This window comes from Arachis ipaensis, chromosome B6 (assembly GCF_059453495.1).
Source record: "Arachis ipaensis isolate K30076 ecotype BB chromosome B6, ASM5945349v1, whole genome shotgun sequence".
Taxonomy (NCBI): Eukaryota; Viridiplantae; Streptophyta; class Magnoliopsida; order Fabales; family Fabaceae; genus Arachis; species Arachis ipaensis.
Genome location: NC_142441.1, coordinates 102,506,431 through 102,517,720, shown reverse-complemented (window position 1 = coordinate 102,517,720; position 11,290 = coordinate 102,506,431). Strand labels below are relative to the sequence as shown.

General features: G+C 37.0%; 1 protein-coding gene across 1 annotated transcript; it reads right to left on the bottom strand.

The window, feature by feature from the left end:
* Window positions 1-735: 735 nt before the first annotated feature.
* On the bottom strand, window positions 736-2,931 carry LOC107627848 (protein FAR1-RELATED SEQUENCE 5-like). Its single transcript, XM_088489346.1, has one exon. It carries the CDS (start codon window positions 2,929-2,931, stop codon window positions 736-738), a length of 2,196 nt encoding a protein of 731 aa, XP_088345472.1.
* Window positions 2,932-11,290: the final 8,359 nt, after the last annotated feature.

Sequence of the window (11,290 nt, the reverse complement as noted above, 5' to 3'; positions counted from 1 at the left end):
CAAATACATTGCGGTCAGTAAATTAGGATAGATCACGCTTTTAGAACCAATTATACATGCATTGCACTAAATTCAGAAGACTAATTCCTTGAAATGGTCAAAGTGTCCTATGCATCGATGCGAACAATGCCATGTACGATCCTTGTTTGTTGCCACAAGGCAGTGACGATGGTAACTGATCTCGGACATCGATCTCCACATGTCGTGTGTCACATTTATCATCAATGACATCATTATCGCATTCATAGTTCGTGAATGAATGTCTCTTGTCCTGCTGTGACTCCTTCACCTGCTGATAACATCATAATCCCCAATCAGAAACTATAATAATGCATACAACCATAATGGTCATTCATCGCAAAGTGGTTAAGAGGAGTTTTACGCATCACACATGTGTTAACGAGTCGAGATTTTTATTGAAAACACCATTCATGGACGCGATGTCAATGGATTTGCTGCTTTCACGGAGGCTCCGCTGTTTTATAAATTTTTTTTTAGACAAGAAGAAGGAGATCTACGTTAATTTACCCAGTTCATGACACGGAAATTAGATGTTTATATTCAAAAAAATTACCTTGACAAAAGTGTTGTCTTTACCCTTCCGGTTCCTCATACCCGTCGCCGTAAACTTCCTTGTTCCACCCTCTTTAAAAGGCTGCCCAAACAGAGGAGCATTCACATAGTTTAATGGTTTTTAAAGGGACACACACCGAACAAGATTTTCACAGCAGGAGTCTATTTAGAATAAACAAATCGTACCTTGGTATTAGGTCCTGAGTGGTGTTCTGACTTAATTGAGAACGACCTCGAAGAATTAGCAAACCTTTCTGGACTAAAACCTGAGTCCTTGGCTGATGCATTGCCGTATGATCGATCGCGAGGGTTACCTTCCACACTATGCTGCATCAGATCTGGACAGCGCTTGTAGTAATGACCGTACTTGTGGCAATTAGAGCATGATCTCTTCTTCCTCCAAGAAGACCTCTTGGAAGGGGCTCCTTTGCTTTTGACAACAAAGGGATCGTTGATGCCTTCCACGTTAACATTAGGAGTTGACTTGCCTTGTTTGCGTGACTGCAGCCGGATAACTAAATTGACAAGTTCAGACTGGACTTCATCAAAGTATGCAAGATCCTTGCAGGCAATATCACACAGCTTGTTGCAATTCGATGCCAATGCTCCAACTCGAAACTTTAAGACCCTTTCGATGTCATCATTCACAGGCATTTCTGTGCTAATAAATTCGTTCTTTGCATTATTTGTCCACCTTTTGTATATCAACGAATCTGGTAACTTAAGTATGTTTTCGAACTTCATGGCACAGAAGATATGACTACAGGGAATACCACGTGATTCAAACAGCTTGCACGAGCACGAGAACAGATTCTTACCTCTATCGACTTCCACCCGTCGATCTTTGGCCGGGTCTCCGAGAGCAGTCACACTAAACTCTACCTTGTCCAAGGTTGTGCTTAGTACCGTTATATTCAAAGCCCCTGCCCTCTGAATCTCATTACGAATTTCCTTGAAAATGTTTCGCGTGAAATAACATGATGCAGATCTTTCATATACCTCCAACGAGGTAATCATCACTGGCTCTGAGCACTGAGACTTAAATTCAGATATTAATTCGTTGTTTCTATACTCCTTTAAGGCCCTATCCAGGTTATGCATGAAGTCAATGAGGGTGTTCTTGCGATTAACATAGAATCTGATGAGAGAATTTATACCTTCACACTGTGATGTCGTCCTTATGTAACCGAAAAACTTATCCCGGAGGAAACAATGGGACCACATCTCACGAGTTTCGTACATCTTTTCTATCCAGGTACTGCCAACAAGGTTGTGCTTATCCAAAATGGCTGCCCATCTCCGATCAAAGTCTCTCTGGTCGTTGTTGTCGTATATAAGACCCTTAAAATCGCGCAGGAAATTAGGATTCTTTATATTTTCACATGCATTTCTCTGCAGATGCCATCCGCATAACCGATGGGTCGCATCAGGCAGAATATTCTTGATTGCATCTCGCATGGCAAGGTCTTCGTCAGTTATTACTGCTCTTGGACTTTTCCCACCAATCACTTCTACAAAGGTTTCCAACAACCACTTATACGTCTCTGTGGTCTCGTCGGATAGTAGGCCGGAGCCGAAGATAACAGTCTGCCCGTGATGATTGCATCCAGAGAAAATGACCAAAGGCTTGTTGTATTTATTCTTCTTGTAGGTTGAATCAAAGGCAACAATATCTCCAAAGCAGTGATAGTCGATAATTGACTGCCCATCTGCCCAAAAAATATGCTCCATCCTTTCGTCACTAGTGAACATATACTTTCTAAAGAACAGCGGATCGTTGTTTGACTTGCCAATCAAATAGTTTATTGCCGCATTGGCATCCCCGTTTTTAACTTTTTCCCGATGATAGCAATCGATGTAGTTGTACAAATCTTTCCGAGTGAAGCCAGCATGACGATATCCACTCTTCTGGAATGCAATATACCCCATAATGTGGCAGCTCTTGACACCAAAATTATGAAGATTTTCCACTTGGACTCTATCAGTGACAATTTGACGATAATTGGCCGGTACCAGATGCGCAAATTGGGGTGGCGTCAGATCGTGGTTGTGAGATTCCACAAAACATGATACTTTCCATCTACCGCAGCCGTAGTCAAGCTTTACCCTAAGCCGAGCTGGACACTTGGTTCGCGTTAGTGACCTTGCCTCCCTTGATCTATCATCCATATCAAGATACCTCATATTTCTCCATCCCTCTTTGTTGCAAACAAGTTGCCTGATAATGATTCTACCTTGATTATCCCTAACCACGTCGTCTTTCCTCATTACAAATCTATGCCAACAAGAATAAGCGTTATAAAATTGGCAAGCCTCATCCTCCGTCCTAAACTCCAGGTTCCAAATATCCTCCACCATTAAATCTGCTATTCTTTTTACACCACAAACTTCTTCACTCTTGCTAGTGGAATCCAGCGAATCCACATCGTCGTCATCAGCATCATCTTCTGCATTCGGTTGATAATCGAAATCATCACCCAAATCATTATCAGAATCATTCTTAACATCATCCTCCTTTATGGACATAAATTAACCCCTGCCATAATTTTACCCAAAAATGTCATTAAACAGAGCCAATGGCAGCAACTACGGGAAGCTAAACTAAGCTGCATGTAAAATTAAATGAACCAAAACCAATTAAACTAACCCAATTGTTTTCGACCCCAGTATTAGGTTTTAATTTGAATTCCCCAAAGCTAGCCACAGCATAGAACTGGATAATGTAACTTAATTTCCAAATTCAAGGATAGCAACCCAACACCCTAAACAGAGAACCGTTTAAAAGGCATAGACTATCATCCAAATTAAACTAATCTGGATTAAGAAAAAAACTTAATCGGACATACCTTGATGACAACCAGAGGTTGAGCTTCAACGGATAAAAAGTGCACTGTCGGAGTCGGAGGGAGGTGACCTTTACCTAATCCGACGCACCTAATTCGAAGGCAGCCGAAAAATGAATGTTGGTAAACCAGCTTCCAGCAGCCACAGCTTCGGATCTAGCAGAAGTTCTGCTACAAATTTCTCAACCGGAGCCACATCAGTTTAGCGTTCGCCCTCTCCTCAGTTGACGTCGACGCCAATCCGACGAAAGTAGAGTACCAGTTCCGGAACCTGTTACTCGAAGGAGATCATGGACGCTGGGTATAGAACGAAGGCGAAAAAATCAAATAGGGTTGGGTTGTGGGTTCTAGGATAACAAATTTCAGGGTTGGGTAGTGGGTATAGAACGAAGGCAAAAAAACCAGTGGGCAGTGGGTTCTATGCGTTTTTCAGGAAGTGAAACATGAATTAAAGGCTTGTGAGACATGCATGTTGAATTTCAGAAAGTGATGGAGGGTATTTTATAAAATGAAAAACAAGTTAGAGATTATAAATTATAATTATAAATGTTCCCCAATACACTATATAGTATATGTATACAATAATTAATGTAGTATTTGTTATAGTATATGTTCATTAAAGGCTTTTGTTATTATCAATGAATGCAATTAATGAAAGATTGAAAATTTTTTTGATCAATGGCTGAGATGATGACACATGTGCAAGGGTAACTTACCCACAAAATTGCCATGGATTTGGAAGAAATCATCTTATAAAAAACATTGTTTACAATTTGCTTTAAGATTTCACATATCTTTCAATATTCATTTCTAATATTTAGAAGGAAAGATACAGAAAACAATTCTTGTAGATTCATATTTAGGGACCTCTTATGGTATGGGTGTAGAAAAATTGTAAGTGACACCTCGTGATGGTTCTTTTAAGAGGAGTTATATATTATTTGTTGTATCATAAATAATAAATAAGGACTAAAAAGTGACTTACTAAGAAGAATTAACTTTGGCTTTTATTATGATTCTATCTATTTAATTAATTAAATAAAAAATTAATATAGTTATTAACTTAATTTTTATATAAATATTAGAGTTAATACCCCGTCCGGCCCCCTGACAATTATCTCGAAAGGACAACGAGACCCCCAAGAAAAAAAAAACACCCAATTCGGCTCCTAATCTTTTCTTTTTAGACTGATTAGCCTCTGTGCCAAAAAAACAACATTGACTTTTTTTTAATTTTTCTCTAGGTAACTATCAGGAGTCGGGTTGAATTTTTTTTGTCAAAGACCTCGTTGTCTTTCGAGATAATTGTCAGAGACTGTTTTGGTTTTTCTCTAAATATTATTAAAATTTGCAAATTTAATAACTTTAGGAATGACAACAATAATATACAACATCTAATTCGAGTTTAAATTAACTAGTAGCATTATTAAATTTTTAAATTAAAAAAATACTGGAAATTAAAAAAAGTTGTAAAAATTAAAGAACAATAAAATTACTATTATTAAAAATATTTATTATTTTTTTAATTTATTTAATTTTTTATTAAAATATAATGGCACTTGTCATAAATTTGTTTGTTATTTTTAGTTTCTCCTTGAAAAAATTTTCTTGTCTCGTGAAATGAACAAAGACTCTAAATATTATTACTCTAATATATAAAGTAAGTCTCAATTCTAATTGCATTGATAAAACCGAGTTTTGGATAGAGATTTTGGGAGAAAAATTGGGGAAGAAGAGAGAGAGAGAATAGTTTCTGTATATTAATTCAGAAAGAAAATTTGAGTAAAATAAATTACAGATTGCCTACTATTTATATTACTAACTTATCCCTAATTCCTAATTTAATTTAAAGCAATTAACTAATTGAGATAATTATACGCACTTAGCAACATTAATTTCTAACAGAATTTGTTATACAATCAGTTTCAATGTGCCATCATAACTGAATGCATTTTCATCTTCATCATCCTCCCTCAAGTTGGAAGTACTTGAAACCTGTCCAGAGCTAAAAATATTATCATCTTCATCATCCTTCCTTAAACTAGAGCTAACTATAGCTACATTTAAAATCTGTTCAGATCCTCCCTCAAGTGGGGTATGCAAATCCAGCATGCCCAACTTGAAAGTGAGTGCTTGAAAAGGAGCGGGTGCCAAAGCTTTGGTGAGAAGATCATCTGTTTGATTAGCTGAGTTAATGGGCAGCAACTTCAATATACCAGCTTACGCCTTTTCTCTTACAATGTGACAATCCACTTTAATATGTTTGGTGCTCTCATGAAACACTGGATTGGCAGCAATATACATGGCTGATTGATTATCACAATAGAGATTAATAGGTTGCGAATGAGGAAGTTGGTAATCATGCAACAAATACAATAACCATTGACCCTCTTTTGTTGCCTGAGCCATGGCTTGATACTCTGCTTCCGAAGAAGAACAAGCCACAGTCGTTTGCTTCTTACTCTTCCAAGAGATGAGAGAAGATCCCAAGAAAAAATAATAACATGTCACTGATTTCCTAGAATCAGCACAGGTTGCCCAATCCGAATCAACAAAACCAGAGAGGCGAAGAGCTTTTTGGCATGAGAAAAATAACCTTTTTCGCAGGAGCTTGCTTGATGTAACGAAGGATATGTAGAGCAGTCTTGTAGTGTTCATCAGTAGCACAATCAAGAAATTGGCTAAGCTTTCCCAAAACAAATGCAATAGCTGACCGTGTATTAGTCAAATATAGTAACCTTCCAAGTAACCTCCAAAAACATGTCAGGTCCTCAAGTTTTGTGCCATTCTCTTTAGAAATTTTACCATTATAAAGCATAGGAACACTGGCTGGTTTTGCCTCTAACATCCCATACTCCTCAAGTAAGTCAAGTGTGTACTTACGTTGATATAAGGCAATGCCTCGGGAACTACATGCCACTTCCATACCAAGAAAAAATTTTATCTTTCCCAAATCTGTGATGCTAAACACAGCATCCAATGCTTTCTTAATAGTCCTCAATTTCAACCAGATTGTCTCCAGATAAAACTAAATCATCCACATATATAAGAATTACAGCTAGGCCATTATTAGTGTGTTTGGTGAAGAAAGAATGATCATGGCTTGATTTGATGAAGCCATGCTGCTGAAGAAAGCCACTGAGACGCAAATTCCACTGCTGACTAGCCTGTTTGAGACCATACAAGGACTTGTCAAGCCGACAAACTGCACTATTGGGAACAACAAGACCTTGTGGAGGAAGCATGTATACTTCTTCTTGTAACTCACCATGCAAAAAGGCGGTATTCACATCTAGCTGGTATAATTCCCATCCTTTTGCTGCTGCCAAAGTGAGTAGAAGTCTCAACGTAGTGAGTTTGACAACCGGACTAAATGTATCAAAGTAATTATAGCCAACTTGTTGACTAAAACCTCGAGCCACAAGTCGAGCTTTATGCCTTTCAACACTCTGATCGGGATTGAATTTAACCTTGAAGACCCACTTGCAACAAATGGCACGCTTTTTCGGAGGCAAAGAAGTAATTGTCCAAGTTTTGTTCTTCTTAAGAGCGAGTAACTCCACACTAATTGTATTTCTCCAACACTCGTGCACAACAACTTGTTCATAAGTCTTCGGCTCAACTGTAGTAGTTATAGTAAGGGAAAAAGCTCTATGGATGGGGGAGAGCCACCCATAATCCACCATTTGAGGTAGTCCATATTTCCTTGAACATAATTAGACATTAGAGCAAGCTGCGTCAACCAACATGCAATGATAGTCTTGTAGGTAATTAGGTGGCTTTCTAATGCGGGTGGATTTTCTAGGCTGAATATGATGAGATGAACTAGGTTGAGATGCATGAGGATGAGAAGTTGCAAATTCAATGAATTATCAACAAAAGGATCAATGTCATCAAAATGATAAGTAACATTATGCTTGGGAGCAAATTAAAATCAGCTTGACCTTCTTGAGGAATTGTCTGAGTGGATTTATATGGAAAATAATGCTCATAAAATTCTACATTTCTAGACAAATATGTTTCCCTAGTGTGAAGATCAAATAGAACATACCCTTTATTGCTGGTTTCATAACCAAGAAATACACTTTTTTCGTGTCCTTAAGTAAAATATTTTTCTTCCTTGTGAAATAGTAGATGCATAAGCTAGACAACAAAAAATTTTAAGATAATTTATGTCAGCATTTTTGTTAAATAAAACTTCAAAGGGTTTGATTTTTCAAAACTGGACTTGGTAATCTATTTATTAAATGTACAGCTTGACCAATGGCATAATTCCAAAAACACTTTGGTAAACCAGATTGAAAAAACAATGCCTTTGCAATATTTAGTATGTGTTGATGTTTTCTCTCAACAATACCATTTTTTTGGGGCGTTTCAACACAAGAAGTTTGATTAATGATGCCATGTAAATTGTAAAAAGAAGTGATTTTAAACTCAGGACCATTATCCGAGTGAATGGTCTTAACTTGGGTTTGAAACTGAGTTTTAACATAGGTTATAAAATTTTGTGTCAAAGTGCTTGTCTCTGACTTTAACTTCATGAAATAAACCCAAATAAATGTTGTTTTATCATCCACAATTGTTAAAAAATATTTAAAATCTTGTAAAGAAACTGATGCTATAGGACCCCAAATATCCATATGCAAAAGATCAAAACTATTCTGGATTCTTGATTCACTAAGAGGAAATGGCAAACGCTTTTGCTTTGCAAAATGACAAGAGTCACAAGGTGTATCATATTCAGTTTAATTGCATTGTATAGATATTATTTCTAATTTGCTTTGTGGTACATGGCCTAGCCTATAATGCCACAAATCATTATTTGAAAAATTTGAAAAACATTGATTTTGTGTAATTGTATCTGCAATCCTAATATTCAAGCTAAGTACTATACTTTTGCTGCAATTTCCTGAATTTGCTGTATGTAATGGATGTCCTAAATGCTTCGTATCTGCTGTCTCTTTTTGCTCTAGCTGTGCCAATCATTTTTAAAGAATTCTGGCTCTGTATCTCACAGTATTGGTCAGTAAAAACACATTGACAATGCAAGCTTTTTGTAATTTTGGATATGAAAATTAAATTAAAGTTGAAACTTGGTATATACAGCACATCATTGAGATAAAATGTGTTTGAAAATACCACAGTTCCACTTATTCGTGCTGTTGTTTGTGTCCCATTTGGTAACTTGACCAGAATTGGCCTAATATGCCTAAAAGTAGTAAAAAAATGCATTGAGTGTGACACATGATCTGTGGCACCTGTGTCTAGCACCCAAGAGTTTGAAAAAAAGTTTTTACTAACAATAAATGTGCAATATGGGAGCTCATGTAAAGTGTATAAGTCTCTAAGATTATACCTCTCTTTTCTGCATTTGTGTGGCAGGTTTCTTTCATATTTGTTCCTTGACAAGGCTGTGTACACTCCTATTGAAGAAAGGTAAGCAGTGCGTTTCTCAAATTCTAATTAGACTAAGATTGAACATCACTCTCCCTCTTTTGTTTCTCTGTACAACCACTATTTCCTTCAATCTCAGTGCCTATGTGATTTGTCATAGCTGCATTGTTCATTTCCCGTGATAATTTTTGCCTTTGGAGGTGGGGTGGGAACCCATGTTTGTGGTAACAAGTACCCACAAGGTGCCCTACCTTATGACAATATGAACATGTCTTAGATGAGCTCCTTCCACCACCTCTTCCAGTTCTCCCTGCTCGTCCCCCTCGTCCTCTTCCTTTAGGGACATAGTTGTTAAAATTGTGCACTGAATTGGCCACTGCAACAAAACTTCTAACCTTCTGATCTGGACCATGAAGCTGCCTCTCTTGTTGAGTAAGCAAAGAGAACACTTCATTGATAGTAGGAATATGTCTCATAAGCATTATTTGGGATCTCACAGTCCCATATTGCTCATTCAAGCCTCTCAAGAACCTTACCGCATCATTCTCTCTTCTGTAATTCCTCATTGTTTGAAGACCACAATCACACTCTTCATTGCAATCCTTGCATTTAGAAACTGGCTGTAAGCCTTCAATTTCTTCCCAAAATGCCTTCATCTTCATGTAGTATCCTATGATGGTTAAATCTCCTTATTTCATTGTGTATAATTCTTCTTCTAGCTCAGCAATCTTAAACAAATCTCCATGATAATACATGTGCTTTAAATCAACCCACAGATCTACAGCAATCTCATTTCAAGTTACACTATGTGGAATTTCAGTACTCAATGACAAATTAATCCAGGCTACAACATATGTGTTGCATTTATCCCAAGCTATAAAAGTTGGATCATCCTTATTCGGTTTTTGTATAGTTCCATCAATGAATCCTAGTTTGTTCTTTAATTTTAAAGCTAGCCTCATAGCTCTAGACTAGGAATTATAGTTCTGAGTGTTCAAGATAACAGTAATAATAGAGATTCCCGGATTCTCACCTGGATGCAAGTAATAAACACTTGACGGATCTGATAAGAAATTAGCGCTTGATTTTGCACTTGATAATTGCATATTTGAGAGTTTGCTCAAAACCCGTGCTAAGCTTTGAAGCTCTGCTGGAGAAAACTCTAAATCTGGAGTTTGATTCATCTCAGGATCTGAACTAGGGTTGTTTGTCATTGCGACTAAATCACAGCTCCAATTGCATCAACAACACCTTTTTCTCAATCTCGATCTTCCACACTCACCGCACCATGATAAAACCGAGTTCTGGATTGAGATTTTGGGAGAAGAATTGGGGAAGAAGAGAGAGAGAGAGAGAGAGAGAGAGAGAGAGAGAGAGAGAGAGAGAGAGAGAGAGAGAGAGTAGCTTCTGTATATTGATTCAGAAAGAAAAATTGAGTAAAATAAATTACAGATTGCCTACTATTTATATTACTAACTTATCTCTAATTCTTAATTTAATTTAAAGCAATTAACTAACTAAGATAATTATATGCTGACTTAGTAACACTAATTTCTAACAGAATTTGTTATACAAATTTTGTTATACAATCAGTTTCAAGTTGCCATCATAACTGAATGCATTTTCATATCCATCATGCATCACAAACTCAATTTTTCTACTATTATGGGTGCCTCTAAAGTTGGGCAGCTACTACTTTAATTTTGTAGCAGTCTTCGCAGGACTAAAATGTGTTATTGTTTTGTTGCCAAAATATTGAGATTAACTCCGTCATTAGTATGCTGATAATGTAACATTTTTGTCGTCGATATTAGGCCAACGAGCTCGCAAAAAGGGTCATGAGGTTGGGTCAAATATATATATATATATATATATATATATATTTCCTATATTTTGCTAAAAGTTAATATTATCATTGTTGTTATGTTATGTGTGAATCCCAAAATAGAGGGTGAAATAATATATAATTGTTTCGAAATTGTATATTCGTACTCATTTGTTGAAAGGGTAGATCTGCTGCTGGCTGGATCGATACTGTTGTAAACAACCAGGGCACTCTTGTACGTTATGCTGCCCTGCTGCTCGAGGAGATAAGCGTGGTGTCCTAATATAGCTCGTGTCATGCCGCAGGAGTTGGTGTGGACGTTTTAGAAATAAAATACACCGCCAACAATGCAACCTAGTTGCCTCTGCTTACCATATTTGTGCTTTACGATCTTACTATCTTAGTCACTTTTGTGACTAAATTCCTATTTTGGTCCCTGAGATTCATGAAATTACTAATTTTGATTTCCGAAATTTAAAATTACCTATACTGGTCCTCTAAATTCAAGTCTGGGTACCAATGTGGTCCCTCGACTTTTTCCATCGATGATTAGACAAATGGCATGCTGAGATGGCACCCTCCTTACCATGTTGGATGATAAGTAAACAATGTTGTTTATCCTTGGCATCCAAACAAGTCAAAAATATCGTCACTT

Bases quoted from the DNA above. Each gene is read 5' to 3' on its own strand.
- LOC107627848 (XM_088489346.1), bottom strand. From the start codon at position 2,931: ATGGTGGAGGATATTTGGAACCTGGAGTTTAGGACGGAGGATGAGGCT.